The 22,881-nt window shown below is 47.3% G+C and overlaps 1 protein-coding gene across 2 annotated transcripts in view; it reads left to right on the forward strand.

Moving 5' to 3' along the window:
* The first annotated feature begins 4,759 nt into the window (after nt 1-4,759).
* LOC108165016 (ras-related protein Rap-2b) overlaps nt 4,760-22,881 on the forward strand; it is a 29,347-nt gene continuing 11,225 nt past the window's right edge. Inside the window, exons 1-4 of one of the 2 annotated variants that reach the window (XM_033394125.1) lie at nt 4,760-4,959; nt 5,084-5,157; nt 15,294-16,034; nt 18,892-19,123. In XM_033394125.1, the coding sequence (XP_033250016.1) occupies nt 15,946-16,034; nt 18,892-19,123 (321 nt within the window). In that variant the 5' untranslated portion in view covers nt 4,760-4,959; nt 5,084-5,157; nt 15,294-15,945. Of the gene's footprint in view, nt 5,158-15,293; nt 16,035-18,891; nt 19,124-22,881 lie in introns of both variants that reach the window. The other variant, XM_017301054.2, reaches the window with a different exon arrangement.

The following is a 22,881-nucleotide window of genomic DNA, read 5'->3' on the forward strand; positions in this document are numbered from 1 at the left end:
CGACTTACTTCCCACATACCCAGGAATTCATTCATCCTTTTTATATTTGTCTCACCTTCCAATTGTTTCTCAGGATAAATTGTTCGCCTCGAGCACGAAAGATTCTGGAACCTTTGAAGTCCTTCCATGCAATCCTTTTGATCACAGGACATTGCAAGACTCGTACGTAGTTTCCCTGGCGGTTACAGGATGTTCATGAATCTGGAATATTTTAAGGCCTTATTCAGACTTATTCATTTCATTGAATAGACGGCTTCCAGAGCTGATGAATGAAACCAAATCTAGGGAGCAAGCCAACGGCTCCCCGGAATTAATCGAACTTCCGTCAGGCTGTGAATTTATTGACAACGATTTCAGCTCCTCCCTGGGACTTAGAGGATCTCTGCAACGAGCCTCGAAACAGTTTCACACTTGCCGCAGGGTTTCGGCTTTCCCCAAGTTGCCGGCTAAGCATATGCAACAAATTTATGCCGCTTTATGCGGTGCTTGCCCCCAGAGATTGGGGTAGACAGAGGGAGGGAGAGTGTGAGAGAGACGCACATTTGTCTTTTTTGTATCATTAAAAATTGACTTGGAGTTTATTATGATTGAACTGTTTCCATCTGGCATCGGGCATGTGGCATGTGGCACCCGCACGGCATTAATACGCATCAGACGGAGAGCCGGTATCTGGACGGGGGTCGGGTTCGGGGTCGGGGTCGGGGTCGGGGTCGGAGTCTGGCTCCACATGGATGAATGGATGGATGGTGGATAGACAGGCACAGCGAGACTTAATTTACATGCGGCTCGCACTGAACAGCATGTAGGGTGCCCATGGGGCATGGCTGGGGGCCGGGTAACAGGGGCCTGCAGGTGGACAGGCAACAGACAGACAACCAGCCACTGAGGCAGGCGACAAGTGCAAAACGTAACGAGAAAACCGGGTGTACAACCAATTCTGCAACCAATTTGATTGGAATCGGAGCCATAACACATGTTTTTCTTTAAATCTATCACTTTCTCTAATTTCTTCACTGTCGTTTATCATATATTAAGTTCTATCCCATAATACACCATGCTTTCCTTATATGTACCCGCCATTTCCTCGATTTTTTCAAACAATCTTAAATCCCATATTCCTGTTTTTTTCTGCTATCCCATCGTATACTATCCCCTCTCTGCTACCCCATAATCCTATGCTGACCAATGGGATGGTCTCCCGATAGAATCCCTATCCCACGCCGCATTCATCGCATTCCATGCCCTAGGAATCATAATCGACATTTTTGTGTGCCCTTCGAAATGCTTGGGCAATATGGGGCCAGCGGCGGTGAATGGGGGGCCTAGATTAGGGGAAATGTGTGGCATTGCATGGCGAGGGGCGAGGGGCGTGGGGCGAGTACGAATGGGCCTGAGGGGCTCGAGTTGATTTTCCCAGTGAGCGGCGAAGCGAAAATGTTGCATGCCATGCACATACAAGCCGCTTACCGAGTGGGCCCACACATCGAATCAATGCCGACGAACGGTGGTGTGGCAGCAGCGTAGGGGGCGGGGGGCAACATACACAGAGTCAGACAGTCAGGCAGATGCTGCAGCTAACATTGATTTGCATGTTAGCAGATGTGATTGTTGTGTGGGGCAAGACGGCGAACGAGGACGAGGGGCACATGATGAAGGTCAGTGGGGGGAGCGGCTCGGCTCAGCTCAGAGGGTGGTGCTGGTGCGGGTGTGGCATTCGGCAGGAAATCTGCGCTGTCTGAGCCCCACTTGCCACACGCTGGCTCTGAGATTACCGACAAGGATGGCGCAGAAGGAGCTTTGATCAAATATATTGCTTTATTTTACTTGTGAGAAGATTAAAAACTGACGGAGAAGATCGCAATCAATTGGATTCTGTCGGGCAAGGATCACAGATGTTAGGCTGAAGAAACTTTCTGGCTATACTTTTCGATACTTTCCTCAGTACTGGGGGTATCTGCAGAACAGTCGGCCACTACGTCTTTCTTATGTATGGCTGGATGTATGTAAGTTATTCTTCTGGCCTCCCAGAGAGGTAGGTAGGTAGGTAAGACTCTTCGAGATATCCTGGCAACCATCCAGTGGGGCAGTGACTACTGTTTTCCATTTCAAGACCATCATTGCGGACACCTGGAGAGCCCAGCCGACAGAGCAGACTTTGTAGTCACCGGGAAAATGGGAATCTGCTGCTCTGCGGCTTCATACAATTGTCGCTTTCAGGGTCGAGTACGGATGCAAATGAAAAAGTTTTCGGGGAGTGAGAGAGAGAGAGAGAGAGAGAGAGAGAGAGATGGGGAGAGGGGGTATGCAACGAGCACAAGTTGATGTGGGAAATACAAATTTCCCCCAGGGGCACGGCTGCTGCAACTTTGTCCGACTTCTGGCCAGCCACAGGCCTGCTCCTGGCACCGTTTAACCATCGTTTTGCCATTCAATTCGGCAGTAGAGGGGTATTTCATGGAGCGCCCAGATTCCCTACACGAGTACTTTGCATTCAGCTTGTAAATACATACGGTGGCGATATGATGTTCTCAGCGGGGGCAATTATCCGGCCAGACACTGCGCCCCATAGCCGGAAGTGGGAAGTGGGAATCCAGGGGTCAGGCAGAGCAACGGCGAGCACACCATAAGTTTCTTATGACAAAGAAGATGGAGGCCCTGGCCCAGGCTTATATCGCCAACACAAGCCGATGCCCGCCTGCAACTATCAACTATCAAGTGGCAGGCAGTAGGCAGCATGCGGCACAAGGCGTAAGGCAGGTAGGCGAGGCGGGTGCTTTGTTGCTGCTGGCAACGGTAACGGAATATGGCGGATGCAACTTCATCGTGCAGACAACCTGCTTAACAGCTAATTTAAACAGATTTACGACTCTGCAATTACAAACTTCAGCTGCGAGACTGTCGCATGCCCCCGATGCAGCGGTGCAGGGGTTGGCAGAGCTGCAGCAGAGGTTACTCCGGTTACTCAGAAACGGAACACGGCTCAAGGTGGCCCGCAAAGTGGCCAGCAGCCACTTGGGCAGCTTGAGTCCTGCCCGGTTCAAGCAGAGAGACTCTCCGGTTGCTTGTTGCAGGCCTGCAACTTGCCCCTTCGTATTATCGTGCCCCAACGAACATTTGATCTCATCTCGTGCATTCATCTCTTTTGTTTCCTAAGAGCTTGAATGTATCGTAGTTTTCCCGTCCATCCAGGACATACATATGTAGTCGAAAAGAAGGGTGGGCACCCCCCAATAAGCCTGGACTTTGGCGGCAATCATTACCTTTCATCTTTTGACCATTGAGGCCTGAGTGCTGTTTTGTATGCATCAAATAATCCAATAAACAATACGTATACGCATGGGGGCGCCCAAATAAAGGGGAGTCTGAACAAAGAATTTGTGGTATGTGTAAAAGTTGTACAGCTTAATTAAATCGAAAAGTTAATCAATGAAATATACAAATTGCAGTTTTTACACCAACAGCTAATAAAGGACAAAGCTCCTGTAAAAGAGCCACAATATGATTTCCATGAAATTTTAGACTTTTCTCATTTAATTGAAGCCGAAGGTTTCAAAGACATGACTTGAGTCATGATATACAAGGGTTGCTTGTAGATGGAGGCATTTATGACGAATTATAGCTTCAGATTTCTAAGAATGAAGCAAGCAATGAAGCAGCGTCTCCAAGGACTATTTAAAAAATTTAATCTGTTAATGGAAAATATGAATGATAAAAATAAAGATAAAACATGTTAGATATTGAACATTTTTGCAAAACTTGAATAAAAACACAAAATTTAATCAACAAAAAAATTGTATTGTTGGCTATTTTCAGTTCTAAGAACTAACACGGGGTTTTACATATGTACATATATCTTTTTTGTTGATATTTAACTATATGCACCTTTGCGATTTATCTAGTTAAAGTCATATCTGTTCAATCTGTTTTCTATAAAAATATTTATATAGCATCTTACGCATCGGCATTTCCTTCTTGACAACATATAGCACTCTTTTTATTTTATCTTTTTCTAACCATTTGTTTCTATATGTTTGGCTCATTATATTTCTCCCGTGTTAGCCACCAATCAAATGCGAGTAGCTCCCATCAATCCTATCTATTAGTATTTGTATTTGCAACAGCAGGAATCGGAATCGAAGGGGAACTTCGAGGCTGTTGCATCTCCACACACAACTACACTGCCACCCACCCGCCCACATACCCATCCGCCCATACAAACACTTCGGCGAGGCGGCCAGGCGGCGAGGGCGAGGAAAGCTCTGGCTGCGAAAGCTTCGTGGCTCCTCTTCCATTCAGCCAAAGCTTTGCTCGGGTACGGTACGACCGACGCTTCCCCAGCCGCTGCCTCATCTGCAGGCTGACTGACAGCCAGCTGCCAGGCCTCTACGTTTGCCTCCACCCCGCCCCCGCCACCGCCTCCGCCACCGCCACCACTCTGGCCAACGTTGGGCTGGGACTGGCACTGGCACTGGCTCTGGCACTTCCTTCGTCTGCGTTTTGGGCATGCACTTGTGGCGCTTTCCCTGGCACCCCACCGCCGAAACGGCTCTCACCTTGGCACACTTCGGGAGTCAGGCAGACAATCGGTCGGGCCCGGGTTCGGGTCGGTTCAGTTCAGTTCAGTTTCGGTTACGTTACGGTGTCTCGGCTTCCGTCCCGATTTCGGTTGAGTTTCGGGCACCGCCTGGCGCCGAGCACCGAGCCCCAAGCACCGAACACCGAGCGCCAAGCGCATGCATCAAGTGTAACATTTGTTCAGTTTCAGTTTTTCCCGGGAACTCGACGCAGCGTGTTGTCTTGGCACCGCTAAGCCAGCGCCAGAGCCAGAGCAACAGCCAGAGTCAGAGTCAGAGCCACAGAAGCTGAAGCAGAGCATCCATACAGACGGAGCCACAGTGAGAGCCGAAGCCGGATCCGGAGCCAGAGCCGAGCTCAGTCGCAAATATTCAGCATCTTCTGGTTCTAAAAAACATAATTTTTTGGTTTTTTTTTTTTTTGAGATCAATTCAAAGATTGTTTTTTGTGTTTTTGTGAGTGCAACTAATTAAGAGTATTGTTTTTTGAACATTAACTGAAAACCAAGGCAAGCAAACAAAAGGAAAAGCAATCCGTTGCCGAAAAGAAAATTGCTCAGGAAACCCACACCCCCAAAAGCAGGTAAACAACAATTGTTCAATCTTCCATTAATTGCTTTCGAAATTTCAATCGGAGTTCGAATGGTTTTCTCAATATTTTGTGGTTTATTTCTATCAATCGAATAAACTGAATGCCCAAGAATAAGCGTGTAATTTTATTGTAACAAATAAATTTGTGAATTTGTGCGAAGGAAAGTTCGGGATGGAATACAATACTATTCTAGATATGTGTGCAGTTCCCCTTCGAAAGATTAACAGACCTACAACCCGCCTCCAGTGATAGTAGATATCGCTCAGCTACCGCAACATCCATCGATCCGGGAACGATAATTCATTTGTAATCTACATTGATCATAAATAAACTCATCGCTTGTCATAATTAATTCAATGAAATTCGTCCGTTCGTTTTCGTTGTGAACTCTCCTCTCTCTCTCTTTGATATTATATCGAAAATTATGTGGGAATGGGGCTATACGGCAGCGGGAAATTGGAAATGGGAGAGTTGTGCGTCCGTCCGTCTATTGGGATTGCGGCTACAACGCGTTCCATGCTCCTTTGCCAACCCTAGCAATTATGGAGAGGAAGATCCTTCCCATTTATGCTTGGGATCGCTTGGGGATTCACTATTGTTTTGAATAACTTATCGAAAGACAATGCAAATCGAAGAACAACTCTAATCTGCAGGGTATCTGGGGCCTCGACTCCAGAGAAGCTAGACAATTTCTACAATCCACATGGGTGTCTGTGTGCGATGATTTATTATTGTGCCATTATTGGCCGCCTCCTTATCGCACTTGTCCCAGTTGCTTGCTGGGGAGCAGGAATCCCTCCGGCGAATGCCTAGGTACTCCCTTTTCTATCTTTTTTTCTCTTCCTTTTTTGTAATTTTGTTGTATTTTGTGAACGGATAGATTTGTGTCATCTTTGGACATTGCTCATCGGGTATCGGGCATATATATTCTAGGAGTGTGCATGACTATATCTGGATATACGAGTATGTGTGTTTAATTCATTAACTGAGTAATCGCAATCGATAATGCGATAAAATATTTATACTCCCGCCAGATAAACCGCCATGTATCGTATCTGTATCTGCGGCTGTCTGTGTTTGCGCCTGCATTTGTCCCCATTGTCAGGGCCAACAACTGGCGATTGGGCCTATTACTCATCAATGCCATGGCAATACCCCCGTGCCTCCATTCTGATCACTTCTTGGGGATCCACAATGCTCTCTGGAGCAGCCTTCATGGGCTAGAGCTGTCGGGGAGCTGGAAGATGCTATCCACTGAAGTGGAACACTTTTGATACATTTTTTGGCATAGGCCATGAAGTCAGATCGGTTAATGGCTTCCTTTATGGCTCGTCCCGGGAGGTGTGGCCGTGGCTCCACCGCTGCTCCAGCTGCCTCTTGCTATTTTAATGGCCTTTTGTCTTAGACACACACATAAATTCCTTTTCGGCTGCCATTAAACCAGCTCAATCAGAAAAGGGGAGACACCCAGCAGGGGCAAAACAAAACATAGGTGGAGTGGAGATAAAGAAGGGGCTCTTAGGCCAGCCCAAGTGTCTATCTGGCTCGAGTCCATCGTCTGTCAGGCAGATTGACCTCCAGAGAGGACTCCCAGAGACGAGAGAGTTCCATTGCCATCCAGCAAATGATCCAAAAAGAGTTACACACAATACCAGTACCAGTACGAGTATGTAGGGAAATATATGGACCTATATATGGACTATGTTTCAATTAAAGTAAGCTATTCAATCTTTTAATTATTTCCCTAGAAATTTTAATTGGAATTCTAACTGAATAAATTGAATGAAATGTATTTTGCAGCAGCCACGGAATTCTCAGGCATACATTTATATGGCAAGCAGCAAATGGGAAATGGAAAATGGAAAATGGCAAATGGGAAAATATCTAACAATAGTGGAGGCTGCAGATTTTCCTGGAATTTATAATAACTGTTCGTGCAAAGCTCGGATTGCTTTTCCCTGGAATTGGAAACAAAACAAACCAATCTTTCAGATTTTCTCGAATGTTAGGAGTCGGTTATCAGACAGTCATCCTGAATATCGGCCCAGAACTGATTCCATTTGCCTTTTCGCTGGTTCGCTGGTTCGCTGCCACTCGAATTCTGGAACACTCGCTTTGGAACACTAATTGAAATGGCAACAATGTCACATGAGAGCGGATAGTAGTAGGATGGGTGGCTGGGTGTGTGGGTGTAAGGATTCTTCGAGGGGTTTGTCGACTGAGAAACAGGGACAAGGGCCAACAGCAACAAGTCAGCGGCGTTCGCGCTGCGGGGACAGTTCATTAGGGGATACAATTTAAGTCAACACACGCACACGAAACTAGTGGAAATTGTCTCATTAGTACAAGCACGCACAGTGCTCCCTCGCACACCCATCGAATGGGCGAATGGGCGAATGGGCGAATGAGCGAGTGGGAGGTCCGGCGGAGAGGCCTAGCCATGGCCCTACCAGACCGGGTCATCATTTCTCCACAAAGACGCTTGTCTATAAAAATCCTCACAAATTGTCGCTGTCGCTGTCACTGTCGTTGTCGTTGTCATTGTTGCCGCTCCTCTTCGTATCTGTTGTGCTCTGTCTGCTGTCTGTGCTGGCTGTTCCGCACTGGTACGTTGGGGGCAGACATCGGCGGAATCTGTTGCAGGCATCAAGATGGAGTTGAACAGGGGGAAAAGTTTCGCGAAAAGAAACGGAAACTAGAGCGAAAAACTTGGCGAAAAGCAACGGCTTCTTGCACGGTGGGCCAAAGAAAATGGAAATATAAAGAGGAAAAAATAGAGCCAAAAGAGGAGAGCGAGGATTCGATTTTCATGTGACACAAGTTGCCCTAATCCCCAGTTGAATGAAGTGCAGCCCATCTTAACTATCTTGCCCCACACAGGGGTCTGACTCGAAGCTTTAATGAATATATTCCATGCTCTCCGTAGGACCAAGAACAGTGGAGTAGACTAGGCGGAGTTTACCCTTATTTAGGGCAATGTTCATTCTGTTTTTTAAGCCCTTAAGTTGAAAATTCAATTTGCCGCTTTAATTCCTTTCGCTTTTTGCCCCCGCAACCGGCACTCCTGCCCCACTGTGGCAAGCAACAAGCGCCACACATGGCCCTGTCTGATAACAAAGTGTGTGTCTGCACTGCCTGTTTCTGTGCGTGTGCGTGTGTTTGTGTATTTGTGTGTGTGCGTGTATTGGTAGGGGCTGGAATGTCATTTGGCTGTTCGGGTCATTGGCTCCTCTGCGACGCTCCGCTGGTCTCCATCTCCAGCGCCATCGTCACTGTGGGGCACCAGACGAGAGCCCTGCTCCGGACTCAGGACTGGAGCTGGAGCTGGAGCACTGGAGTCGCCGCCCGTCAGCTCGATTCTTGTTGCCACTGATAAGCACTAACAGTAGTTGTTGGTGTTGCTTGTGCCGTTGCCCGTTTGGCTGTTTGGCTGTTTGCCTGTTGACAGTGCGGGTGCCTCGTTTTGGCCATGGCTGGTTGGATGGTTGGATGGCTGAATGGTCGGGTGCGGCTTGGCCCTGGCCATGAGTGTGTGTGTGTGAAATTTGTGTAATGCCTGCGGCGGCAACAGAAACAGAAAGGAGATGCGATGCGGAGACCCATTCTCCCGCTTACGTTACCCCCTTTGACGCCCTTCCCCACTGATGCCCTGGCGTGGGGCACCACCGATGGGGCAGGGCTGAAAAGGTTGTAGATGTGTGTATGTTTAAATTGCCTTTTTCGTGTCATTCCTGACACAGACACAAATTTGTGCCTACATAAATGATAAATATGCATGCCCCCAGTTCTCTGCCACACTCCCTCGCTGGCTGGCTGGCTGGCTGGCTGGCTGGCTGTCTCGCTCGCACTCCCTTCCATGGGCTTTGTCTTTGCCTCTGCCTTGACAGGGGGGCCGACTGCTCTTATCTCCTCCTCATGCTAAACAAAACCGACACAAAATGGCATTTATAATTACTTGAGCCCTCGTTTTGCTGCGGCTTTCCGATTAAGCCGATCTACCCCACCCCACCCCCCCATAGACCCATTCCTCCTCCCTGGTGGAGCACCAACAACAACTGTGCGACTGTGACATATCAAAGTGTGTCGCCTGCCTCTCATAAATATTCAAATCAATTTAGTTGCAACAAAAAGTTTCCACAACGAGAAGGGACGCGTGGATGGGAACGGGGACGGGAACGGGGACAGTGTCATTGGCTTGGGCGCTCTTTAAACTGAATCTATACTTATTCCCACTCATAAATTCAGTTTGATTATGGACTTTGGTGGGATGGGAAAGACTTCTGAAATCGGGAATCGGACAAGTCCTTGTGGAAAGTGACAGAAAAGTTAAATTCAATGGGAAATTGGTTTTGGTTTTGGTTTTGGTTTCGGGATATGCGCTGGGTGTGGGATTAGGTTGGGTTCAGGTTGATTTATATACAAATATTTAGAGTTCGAATTTAGATTGGATTGTGAAGAGTTTTAATCAGATTTTTGTTTAATTTTGCGGCCATTCATCTGAACGGAATGCGCTGAAAAGTGTGCTATCAAATCTGTTCGACTTATCATAGAGATATTTGGTATATCCCTTTTAATGCCAGTGCAGCTTTCTTAAGGTTAAATTTCCAGTATTGCCAAATATCCATAGAAGTCCACCCTTCTCCAATTACAGATCACAGATATCACCAGATTGCGATTAGCCTCAAGGCCCATCAAATATTGTGTGTTCTGTCTAAACCAGAGCTTGGATTTGTTGAACTTCTCTGCAGAGCCCAAGTCGAAGGATATTTCTAAGCACTTTCGAGTCAATAAACTGAACAGAACAGAGCCAGAATTCGAGCAGCCATATCTATTTAGAGGCCTTTCGTATTCATTCAGGGATTCATGCCGCCATCCATCCACCCGGCTGCCTCTCCGAAAGTGTGGCTTTGTTTTGTCATTTATTTGTCTACTGTAGAACATGCCCTCAATCTCATTCCCATCCTCATTTCAGGGCCCAGACCTCCATTGCCCGTCCCGATGCTGTTTCTTTTGTGACATTTTCATTTCGCCTCGCTTTGCTTTTCACTGCTTTTCTTTGCTTTTCTTGCTTTTCTTGCTTTTCTTTTCTTGTGCTTTCCTGGGCCCTGATTGTTTATTTGTTTTTCATCAGATTTCCACACTGCCACGGCCACTGCCACTGCCACTTTCCCCTCTGTCCTACCTCTTTGTTCCCCATGCCCCATGCCCCATGCCACTGATTCATTAGCATTCTACCGCGAGTGAATACAAGGAAAAAGGGAAAGGAGAGGAAAGGAAAGGAAATTTCTGTTGCTGCCCCAAAGGAATTTTGATGTTTATCTTTTGTTTGTTCTTTTTCCCCTTGATGCATGCTGTCTGCCTGTTGCTCTATCAATTGCCGCCTCCCTCCGTTTCTGGCCCCTTTATAATCAGCCGGCCCTCGTAATTGCGTGGGGGCCATGAATTCTCTAAAATTTGAAAATTCAGTAATCATTTTCGATTCGCGAACCCCTGCACTTCGCTGTGAATTTCCATTATAAGAAATGGGGACTATAAGACACAGACTCTCACACAGGATCGAGTTTGTTTCCCCCTTAAAGAGCGAACATCTGTGGAATTTACAAACTTTAAGATGCTTGAAAACCGAGAATGCCGAATCATAGAGAATGGCCATCTCTATATATGTACATATATATCCTGAAGGAATAAATCAATGTCCAATGGCTGCGCTGCCCCTTCCATGCGCTTATTCATTCCCTCTCGCGCTCTCTCTCTCTCACACACTCCTCCTCGTGCAATGTGCGCTCTCTGGCGCAGGCGAGATATAACAGCTGGTCGTAGTGTGAAAAGAGGGAGAGGATTTACTCACTGAGCACCGGGTATAAGAGTAGAGCCGCGGCCGTTGCCACGTCCTACAACATTCCCGCTTGTCGTTTTTCATTTTTCTACTTACTTTTAGCTGTGTATTGGATGGATACTTTTTTCATAGTTTCCGTTCCAGGAAATCAATTGTAGGTGTTGGGCACTGCGGAGGAGCGTTCTATACAATGGAATTGTGAAATATTCTGCCCTGTAATCCAGACAACCCACCCAATTATAAGGCACGCGATCTCTGGTAAACGACAAAAGCAAAAATAAGAGGCGGACACGGATTCGGTGGCGGGGGCTGGGGCGGTGGGGGTGGTGTGGGTGTAGGTTTAGGCGGTGGCACAGGGAAATGCATGCAACATTTGTGGCTCTTTTCAAGAGCATCTCAAGTCCTAATGCACCCGGCAACAAGCCCAGAATCGCAGCCAGCCTCGCTGCCACCCATCCAGCCATCCACCCACCAATCCACCTGCTCATAGAAAACCCGTGTACATGGGGAGCTTTATGCTTGGTACATAAGTATTTATGCCTTTCAATTTTAGTGCTGCACCTGGTTGAAAGCTGGCTACTGTTGAATGTTAGATGCCTTGGATGCTTCGAATGCCTGGCACACACCCTCCAGTTCCTTCAGTTCCTGCAGTTTCTGCAGTTGGCCCGATTGCCAGAGAGTACCAGAGTACCAGATGAGCCAATGCATTCAGGGCCGTGCACGAACCCCAGCCACAGCCCCACAGCCCCACAGCACAAACTCGCAAACAAATACCGAGTCGCCTTGGGTTGTGGTTGGGTGGGGTTGGAGGGGTTTGTGGACTAATCTGGCATCTGGCGCATACAACACAAATTGCAGTTGGCCAAAGAGCCGGAAAAAAGAAGTTAGAAGAAGCTGAAAACTTTAAATCGGTTTCGGAGTAGGTTCCTGGAACCAGGAATACCAAATACCAACAACAGAGCGATCATTCCTGCGACAATGGCAGCTATGACGTATAATCATCTGATGCCCATAGAAATTGATACTGGAATAAAGGAATATATTGTGGTATGGCCAGGAAGGGGACTTGCCATGGCCCAAAATAAATGGCATCGTCAACCAAATGATTTCCTTCATGGCGCTACAGACTTTTGGGAATACCCGGCCGATACCCTTATCCAGGAACTGCCAAATAAAACAAAATAATTTGTTCCATTGAGGCTTCGAATGCCTCGTGCCATCTCGTTTAATTTCATTTGGATTCGTCTCGTTTAATGTCTGCTACGTTTTCACGATTATTTATTTCGAAATTCTTTTTTACGATCTCCCTGTGCCGCCCTGCCGCCGCCCCACCAACACCCGTTTCATAATTTATTATTATTATTATCGTTCCGTTTATTCATAAATTGCATCGAATTTTCATTCCTGGAAAATGTGCCAGATAATAAAATGAAAATAGGAGGGACGAAGAGTGAAAAGCAGGCGTTTCGAATGAAGAATATCCTCCATTTTAGTGGGATTTTAAATGAATTCAACATATACCAAATGTGAATAATAATGCCTCGAATATTTACTAAATAATTACTGTGCTCTTTAGACTATTTGTTCTTCGGAGCTCCGCACTCAATGCTTTAGTCGATCCGTCTTCAACTATGGCACAATTCGGGTCAATTGATTCGTTAAGCAAATGTCGGATAACATTATTATTGCCAGTGTATAACGAAATTGTTTGCAGTGTCCTCTTTCGCGGCCTTCTGTACAATTCACCATTTGGTTTTGTCCACTGTCTGCCTCGTTCACTGCACAAATATAATTTCATTTACAATATAATTTCATAATTTGTATAATTTCATCACGGTTAACAGTCGGTTCCATTGCTGTTCCCTAGGAGAGAGACGATTCGCTCAGAGAGTATCCAAAGGGACGACAAATTCATATATTCACCATTTCTCGTTTCTCCATAAGAACCAGGATAGACCCTGTCCCCTTGACCTCTTGCCCCCTTATGCAGTAAATTTCGTATTGGCAATTTCGTTGACTTTCGCAAAAGTTTATGCAAATCAAATTGTTGAAGAGCCATTGAAAAGCAACCATTTTTTTTCATCGTTTTCACTCTGAACTCTGAGTTCTTGGTCTCGCTCTAGCCCTTCGTAGAGGCACCCCCACGTCTCTGGCTCTGGCTCCGGCTCTGGCTCTAGCCTGGGGAGCATTGTTTGTTGAGCACTTTTCCCAGCACAGAGGTGGCACAAAAGCAAGGGGAAAAAAACAAAATGAAGAGCCGCAACAAAAGGCTGACAAATTAATTTAGAGCTAAAAAAAACTAAAGCCCAGAGCCCGAGGCGGAGGAAACCAGAGGCCGCAGTCGGAGCCGCAGCCGCAGCCGCAGCCGCATAGCCAGTAAAGCGAAGGACCCTAGACAATGCACAGGAAGAGCCGCAGGGCAGGCGATTCGCTTCTTACCTTCTTCTTGCCAGGACTTCCGCTTCCTCTCCCTCTCCCTCTCCCCCCTCCCTCTGCCGGTCCCACCCAGCGTGGTCTAGCGTAGGCTAATCCATTTATTCGGCTGACTGCAGTCAATATGCCGCAACTCGTTTAGCTTGAGCAAATTTGGGGGCCTGGCCTCCTAAGCCGCTACCAAAGTTTCGCTTGCACTTCGGATCAACTCGTCCTAAGACTCCGTGCACACAGACCCGCACACAAGTACTCGTGCACCCATACAGCTGCAAAAGTTTGGCTTGCTCAAGCGCTTTTTCGACATCCACGACGAGAACGAGAAAAGAAAGTTTCGCAACCGCGTATCTCAAATGCTCTCCCACGAGGGCCATGCCACAAGAACCCGAAAGATCAATCGTGCCAATTGAGATCTATGAAAGGTAATGCCTAACCGATATCTGTAGGGGTATCTGTCCCCACATAATTTCAAACATAGATCTGGAATCAGTAATTCTTGGGAGTCGAACAGGATCGAATAATTGTCCTATAACACATGGAGTACTTTCATAAATCAAAGTATATGGTGCACATCATCTGTCCCTGTCGCTGTCGCTGTCACTGTCTTCTCTGATGGAGTTTATCCACTTGTCGGGCACAAAGTGTGCATAATGCCCTATAATTGAATCGCTCTGAAGTGTGCTGTGTGTTGAGTCCCGTCATGGGTTTTGGGTGCCGCATCAGCCATTCTCCGAATGAGATTTCAGGGAGGTTTCAAATGATTTCCTTCCTTCGCTGCTGCTGCTTGTTGCACATTGTGCTAAATACAGTTCAATGTGCCACACACACACACACACATGCCACAAAAGACGACAGCCGCAGGCGTGATGGAATATGGGAGAAGTGCGGATCAGAGTAAAATATTCAGCACAGATACGATTTCACGTCTTTTTCAAGGCATTTATGCGGTGCGGTGCTTCCTGGGACTCTGTATCTGTGTAGCTGTATCTGCAGCTGTGTTTGTGTGTCAGTGTGTGTTCTTCAGATTATGTTGCTCTTCAAGTAACATTTTTCGTTCTGCAACAATCCGAGTCTCCGACCAAGTCCTCCGTATATCCGCAAACCTGTCTGTACCCTAATGGGGCCAGAACATAAAAGCAGAATTATTGGTGGTGTGGTGTTGATGCCCTCTGCGGAATCCCCAAAAGGTAATTAATATTATCTAATATCGTGGGTGAAATTGTATTATTAAAGGGGTCTTTTATTATGTTAGTCATTTCCAGGACGTGTTTCCTGAAATGGCCAAGTGGGTGAGGAAAACCCGTGAAATCCATTCTGCTTAATTATCTCCAAGCTTTGCTAACTTCGCAGAAATTCAGCTCGTTTTCAGTGCACCCTGTTTCGGAGAAGGCAGTAGGAGAAAGGACCCATATCAGGCGATGCAAGACCAGTCCATGTACGGGGTAAAACACGCAGAAAAAGCACCTGTAGTAGCAAAGAGTTAAATAATTGTATGACACTGCTTTAAATGGAATAAAAAATACCTAGTTTATTCTTAGCACTGCTTTTTCAGGGCCAGCACTGCCTGGAATTGTGTTGTGTTAAGCAGTGAAAGCAGTGCTGAAAAGATGGAGTGACATCTTGCCACTTGTTTGTTCGTTAAAGGGTATCGAATGCTTCGGCAGAAGGCCGAACAAACTCTTGTTTGTATGGCACATGTTGTTGTTGGCTTCTTATTTTATTTAGTAAATGGTTTTCGTTTTAATTTTAATTTGCAAATGCTGACACGGTGGATAAGCAGCGGCAGCGGCAAAAGCTGGAGCCCCGAGTGGGGCATTTGTAATTTATGGCCTTGTCTCATCCAAACATTTTCAATTTGCAGGTAAACACGAAAATTGGCGAGGAAAATTATCATCGAGTCACGTAATTAAAACGAAACGTAAGACGAGCAGGAAGAAGCAGCAGCAGGCGAGTAGCAACAGGCAAATATTTGCATACCACTGGAAGAGAGAGAGAGAGAAGGCGAGAGTGTGCGAAGGAAAACGCTAACGGGGCTAATAATAAACTAAGGCGCAACTACCGCGTTAACGTGGCCATAACCATTGCCCGTTACGGCTACAAATACACTTACATTTACTGCTGATAATAAAACGTCGCATCGTGTCGCGCCGCATCGCAAGCAGCACCAAGCAGAGGAAAGCAGGCTGCGAAGCAGAGTGATAGCAGAGGCAAGCAGGGCAAAGCAGAGCCAAGCAGAGAGCACAGGAGCGGCAGCGGCAGCGGCAGCGGCAACGGCAGCGGCAACCAAGTTCCTGCTGTTTATGCAAACGCCGACAGCCAACATAAAGGCACACTAAACAGAAAGAGAACCGAGTGTGAGAGAGACGTCGACGTCGACGTCGTCGTTGAGACGTTGATTTACGGCCTGCCTGGGGAACCAGCAGCAGAGCATAAGAGACGGTCGCCGCGACAGTCAAAGCGACAGCCAGAGCCACAGCGACAGAGACAGCGGCAGAGACAGAGACAGCAGCAGGATGCGTGGCCGTCACTTGCGTCGACGCTTCAGCCTGCAGCCGTCCTTCATGAAGGATGACAACAACGAGGATAAGCCGAAGCGTGACAAGTAAGTTATGGCTAAATAACTTTCCGCTATCATCTGCCATCGTACATATGTACACATACACACCTCTACGGGCAGGAATATGCATGCAAAATCCATAACCGTAACCCCCCCTCCCCACCCCACACACAGAGTTGCAACCTTGTTGTTCCGCCTGGCGTTACAGAGCCCGGTGCCCAAATGGAACCACTTTTTTACCATTGAAATGGCTGGTTGGCAGAATTCCTTCAGTATTTATCAAGCTTAGCCTTGCAGTGTTGGTTTTCGTCCGCTAAAAATAGTGCATGAAGCTCACTTTTTCCCATTTCCACCTCAAACTACGAGAAAGTCTGCTGTCAATGGCTATGGCAATGGCTATGGCAATGGCTTGTTCAAATTTTGACAGGAATCAGCTGTTGACTGAAGAAACCCAACAGTTGGGAGCCGGGAAAACCAGAACATATATATTTACATATATGTAAAGAAAAGTAGTTTTTCCATCATGTTTCCATCTGGCGATTGGTTTGCCTCTAACAGGGATCCAATGGTTGCACAAATAAACTGAAAGAAAAGCTACTCATTAGGAAGTTTTTGTTTGCACTAAAAACCAGTTGCAGAACTCAAACGGTTTTATTTCAAAACTCAACTAATAACAATAAATAATGTAGTTTTCCGGCCATAGTTCGAAGGGGCTCTAGTGACAGCTCGAAAGACGGAAAAGCTTACACCAGTTTTTCCGGGCCCCCCTTTGAAGCCCGCAGCTGCTGCCGGTCGCGGGATGTGGTATGTGGAACGTGGGACACGGACAGGACCATCTACACCAGAGCTGCCAAACAGAAAATCTGACAGCGAGGCAGCCAAAGTGTCACAAAGTCGGGGGTTAGCCGAACTTCAATCGCTGTTCGTTCAATTGCAGAGGAAATTCCAACGGGTCGCAAACTCCAAGCTCATCGGAAAAATGTCGAGTGCGGTAGCAGCGGCCCTGGCCCTGGCCCTGAAAGAAAGACAATAGCTGGGTAGTGGTCAAGTCTGAGCAGATCAGGTGGAGTCCAGGACGAGATGAGTAGGCCGCTCATATTCGACAGTCGGGCGATACCCAATTGCCTCCTGGAGGTGGCGGTCCTCCGGGTACATGTCAGAAATCTTTGCGTTTTTCTTTGGGGCAAACATTTTCATTTCTTCATCGCAAGTTCAAAGAACGACATGGAAGACACCCAAAGGCACAGGAAAACGGGAGATGAAGGATGGGAAGTGGGAAAAGGGACACGGCACACGGGACAAGGGTAAAACGAAAATGGAAACAGTCGCGGACAGGGCGGTCCCCGCCTGATTTCCTGGCCGGACATCGTTGCCCCTTTTCCCCTTTCCCTGCCTTCTGTTTCCTTTTAGTTTGCATACTTTTCCTTTTGTTTCGGCTGTCAGGACAAGAATTTCATGTTTTTCCTGCTTTTGTTTCTCCGTTTCCTCCTTTCACTCGGGCCTTTGATAACAACGTAACGCCCCCTCCACAAGTTTCAGCGTCGAGGAAAGAAATACTCGTATTTATAGAATCCTTGGCAGGGCCCCAAGGCTCCAGCACAACTGAACCGACGGAGCCACGGACAGAATAGCGCTTATTAAAATCAAATATGATCCCGCCGTGGATTGGCCTGTCGCGTCTCCCGTTTCACCATTCAGCCATTCCCGACCATTTTCCCGATTCGATATCAGTTCTGACATACTGTTCGTTCTCCTCCTGCATTTCCGGTCATCTTTTGCAACCGCCAGATCTATAGGCTATACAATACTTGGTAGAACCTTAACCCTAGAAGAGTTGATGCACTATCGCATATCGCTCCACACCTCCAATCGGCAGATGCACGTGGGATGCAGATGAGGGGGTTAGGCCTTTGTGTAAGTTTTCTTAAGAAAATGTTTCCACAGTTCGTTTTTGGCGCTTGAAAACATCACTTTAGCGAGAAAATACAACAAATTTCAAATTTTGTGAAAACACATAGGATGCAGAGGATATTCAGGGATAATTCTTAGATACATTCTTTTTGTACAAGCTCCTTATGAAACACAATCTGTGGAGCCAAGCAATTATTTTTAATTTTTAATTAGTTTTAAAATTGTATAAGTTCAGAGGTTACCCTGTAAGGGTTCAAATAAACGATCCTATCAACGAGAAGGTTAACCAAAACCAAAAGAATCTGCTAGTATTTCTGATCCAGAGACAGCGATTGCCAGCGATCCAACTATTTTAAAGATTTTCATTTTTATGTCATTTTTCGCCCAGATTCGATCAGAACTTTAAAGCGGAATTGACTTTAAGGGGCTGGTGATGGAATTCCCTCGATTCCCAATTAATTCACAGCGAAACACGAAGCGCCAGTGGAAACAGAGCAATATATAAAGGACATAGGTACTGCCTGCGAGCATGTACGTTTGTATATAGAGGGGATATAAAGGGGATCCGACTGGGCCCTTTGTTTGCTTTCTGCCTTCGTTGTGGTTGTTACTGTAGCTGTAGTTGTAGTTGTCGCTGTCGCTTTGCGATGTTTGCCGTAATGATTAATTTTAAATGTAGCGCGCAGATTTAATGAGCCGCCCAGGGGATAAAGTCCGCCCCACGGGTAAAGGAATAAACACAAAGCAATAGGAGGGCAAGAAGGGAAAGTACAGGAAAGGAGGAGGAAAGGAGGAGGAAAGGAGGAAGAATGGAGGCTTGGAAGTGGGATGGATATTAAATCATGAATCACTAGCATAAGAATTAATTGAATTGCATCGGATTTAACTCACTCAAGTCACGTTTTTCTCCCCACTGCCTCCCTGACCACACACGCACGCACCCATCAAACACCCAACATTTACACCCATTCCCACACCCATACACATGCAGAGTGGGCAGGACCAATGTGGTGGACGATGCCATCGGACCGGCCAATGCCCGCCACAAGATCGTCGTCATGGGCTCCGCCAAGGTGGGCAAAACGTCGATAATCACACAGTTTCTATACAACACATTCAGCACAAAGTACAAGCGGACCATCGAGGAGATGCACCAGGGCAACTTCTCCATCGCCGGCGTCAGCCTCACCCTGGACATCCTCGACACGGCCGGCTCCTACGAGGTAAGTGCACGACCAGCGACCAGGTGCCACACCCCACTCTCTCCGACAGTTCATTAGGTGAATCAAAATTGCTAAAGAGCTCCCACCAGAAGGTTTATCCTGCCAGCACTGCTGCTGCCCCTGCTCCTGCTGCTCCTGCTGCTGCTGCTGTCCGGTGCTTTTAATTTTAAATAACCTCCTCTAATGGGTTGCAACAGGGCGCCAGCAGCATTTAGTTCGTGTTCAATATTTCAAAGAGTTTCCCAGCTAGTCCTGGTGCTTGTACTAGCACTAGTTCTGGTCTTGGAGCAGGACCTGCCTTTGCAGCTCCGTCATCGCCATCGCCATCGCCATCATCATCATCCAGCTGCGTGTTCTTTGTGTAGCGGAAATTACAGCCTGCGATTCAATTTCGCTGCCACTTCCGTCAGGCGCGAATCGAAATGGTTTTTCATGGAAAAAAAAAGATGAAAAAAACGAGTGAATGAAAGAATGAAGAACGAACGGCAACAGATGTTGAGAAACATGAATGGAGAGGCCCGTCGCCGTGTATCTGTGTAGCCTTATATATAGTATATGGCTATATGGCTACATGGTCGCTACATGGATGGGTGCAAATGGAGTCAGTCAGGCAGCGAGTGCAGTCAAGTCGGGAGCCAAAGCCAAGTGAACTGTGACTCTGGTGCGGCAGGACCCTTTCCCCCATACAGCCGTGTCCTTGGCGCGGCTCTCAGTCCGATTTATGTGCTGTACAATGGAATCATCAGGACGGCAACGATGGCGGGAACATCGAACACATGCGATAGCGAGTTCGGGCATGAGGGATGGGCACAAAGAAAGGCTGCAAGATGCGCTGCCAAATGGGAACTGAAATTGGAAACACTGCTACTAATGAAATGGATTTGCAGGGCATCGCAACATGAACAGGAATGCCAGGACTGAGGAATCCTTATAGGGCAGGTCCCAGTCCCAGACACAGTCAGACCTCGTGGATAGATGGAAGGAACAGACCGAAGCAAGGACTTGACAATGGTGGGGCCCTGGCCCAACTACCAGCCGCAAACAGGGTATAAATTTGATCACTTTCACAGATTGCTCATAAATTTTACGATCCCTCGGAGAGCAGGCGCCACGAGAGACGCACGAGTACCGTATAGCGAGGGGCGAGTCGCTAGTCGCGAATCGCGAGTAGCGAGAGGTTGAAAGCATAAATCGCCCAGTGGCAGGTCGCATCATGTGTGTACATATGTAGTTAATAATATAAATCCAAAGTGGACAGTGGTGCAGCAGGGACTGGGTCAGCTCTGGTGTCCCATAATCCTGATATATGCCTCGATTCGCACACCCTTGGCTGTCGCAGCCTTCCCAAACGAGTGGCATTGCAGGCCTCTGCAGTTTTTCAATCTTGCTCAAGCCGCCACTGTTCGCTGGTCGCTGTTTGCCGTCCAATCTATTGTTCTCCCGGCACTAGTCCCAGCGGCCCACCGTGCGTATGCGCAATCATTTGCAGCCAAGTGGCACCCATAAACGGCATTGCGGCAAAGGCAAACAAACACTCAAAAACATAAGCATCTAATGTACAGTGCGTTTCGAGGCCATAGGCCCGAATATGTACACGATGCTGCGCCCCTTCGAAGTCTGAATGCTGCAAGTATTTTGAATATTGAATGAAATCATCGTAGGCAATCCACATATAAAATGTTCGTAAACACTCCTGCTACATATATGTATGATATACTATTGAAACGCACTGTACTACTGGGGGGGTGGGGGCCATAAGCTACCGCACACTCTTCGTGGCCAGTGGCTGGAACGGGACCGCAGCCTGGCCAAATAGTTGACACTCCGACGGAAGACTAAGCACTCTCTGCCTTTCTCTTTCTCTCTCTAGATCCGTGGCACTGTGCGGATGAGTGATATGCCCGCGTGCGTCCAAAGATAACAAACCGCAGGCCCCACACACACACACACACACACACACACACGAGCAGACACACCAGCAGACACACAAGCAGACACACAAGCAGACACTGGCTGCCAGTGGCTGCCACTGGCCGCCGGGGGTCTCTATCAATATTTGTTACGCAGAAATTAAGAGCGGAGCCGGGCGTAAAATTCGATGTTTACCCACCGCAAATGGTATTTGGTTAAAAATTCCAATTTGCAAATATTTTAAAGCATATTTTCCACACTGCGACGCCGACACCTGGCCCTGTGGCACGTGTGGGCCCGGGCCGCTGCCAGAGTCGACGCGTGGATGCGCTTTCCGGAGCCAGGCGGCAGCAATTAATGCAGCATTTGGCTCATAATGCAACTCGTTGGCCATCCGACCCAGTGGCCACTCGAATTCCTCCGCCATGGCAGACTAGCGCGTTTTTCTGTTTCCGTGTCGCCGCCTGCCACATAATTGGATTTTACATCTTTTTGCTTTTCGCTTTTTGTAAATCAATAATAAAAACGCTGTTCCTGTGGCCTTGCAACACACTCTGTGGTCCGATTGGATCTCGGGAGCAGGGAGTGCCCTGCGCTTCCAGGAGGAAGCCAAACAACAGCCATTACAGCCATGCACACCCGTACGTTACGAGTATCTAATGGATTCCAGGCCAAACCACAGTTCGCCATTGTACGCATAATGGAAACATGGAAAGCGTTTTCCAAGTATTTCAAGACCTCCTTCAAGACACAATTCCTAACTGTAAGGTTTATTGAATGATAGATCATGGTATCTTTGGGGTACCACTGACATATGTGTAGGATCTGTGGTGCATCCAGGTGCGCTTAAGGGCCAATAGCAATGGAATGTTGGTAACAAAATCGGAAACAGTAAAGCTCTCAAGCCCAGGGCTCTGGTCGGCTTTTGTTCTGGGGTTGGGGCTGCTCTTCAGCTGTCAGTGGCTTGCCACAGAACTAGTTTTAACAAAGTCATGACCAGAGAGAGACAAAGAAAGGGTGATGGAGAAACAGATAAACGAGACGAGAAAGACAGGCGCACATACATATGTACGTACGAGGAGCAACAATTGTCTGCGTTTGAATGAAGTTAGCAAAAGTTGAAACCGAGTTAAAGGCCCTCAAAATGTAGTTTTAGTTTTCGATTTAGTTTTAGTTTTAAGCCAAATCAACTAAGTGCTCGGTCGCCTTTGCCTGCGCCTTCAGCGTCTCTGCAATGTCTCCACATTCCCCTGAATGCAGATCTAATTGGAAAGGACAGGTGTGTTGCATCCATTTCCATATTCTAAACAACAGTCCGAAACTCAATCAAAAGAAACAGTCTGGCAGCAGGAGCAGCCTCAAGATGTTTAGGGGTTTCGGGATAAGGGACAACCCAGCTGTCAGATGTGATGGTTTGATGAAGTGTCTGCAGTAAATCAGTTCATTATAGCATGGAAATGTACGACTGGGAGAGAGGCACCGAGACACTCGATGCAATTTGCCTTACCCCAGCAGGCAGTCCCTTTTGCTCGTGCTCCATCCTCCAATACTGTTTCCTCGTATTGCTACTCGTATTGGAATTGAAATTTGCTTTGAATTGGATCTTGCCGAGACGACTCTTACCAAAGTGTCCTGGCATGCAGGATGCTCCCTGCTCGATGGCAGCCGACTCTCGTTGAAAAGCGCAATCGAAGAATGCGAAACAAAAGTCACACAATCAGCCCTCCAAGTGGCAACCATTTGGAGTCCATTGAGAAATCAAGAGCCAGCATATACGTACACAAGGCAAAGCCTTTGACAGGATTCTGATGGCAGTCGAGGGGAAGGGAGGGAGCATGGGTCTGAAT

Source organism: Drosophila miranda, chromosome XL (genome assembly GCF_003369915.1).
Source record: "Drosophila miranda strain MSH22 chromosome XL, D.miranda_PacBio2.1, whole genome shotgun sequence".
In the NCBI taxonomy this organism is placed as follows: domain Eukaryota; kingdom Metazoa; phylum Arthropoda; class Insecta; order Diptera; family Drosophilidae; genus Drosophila; species Drosophila miranda.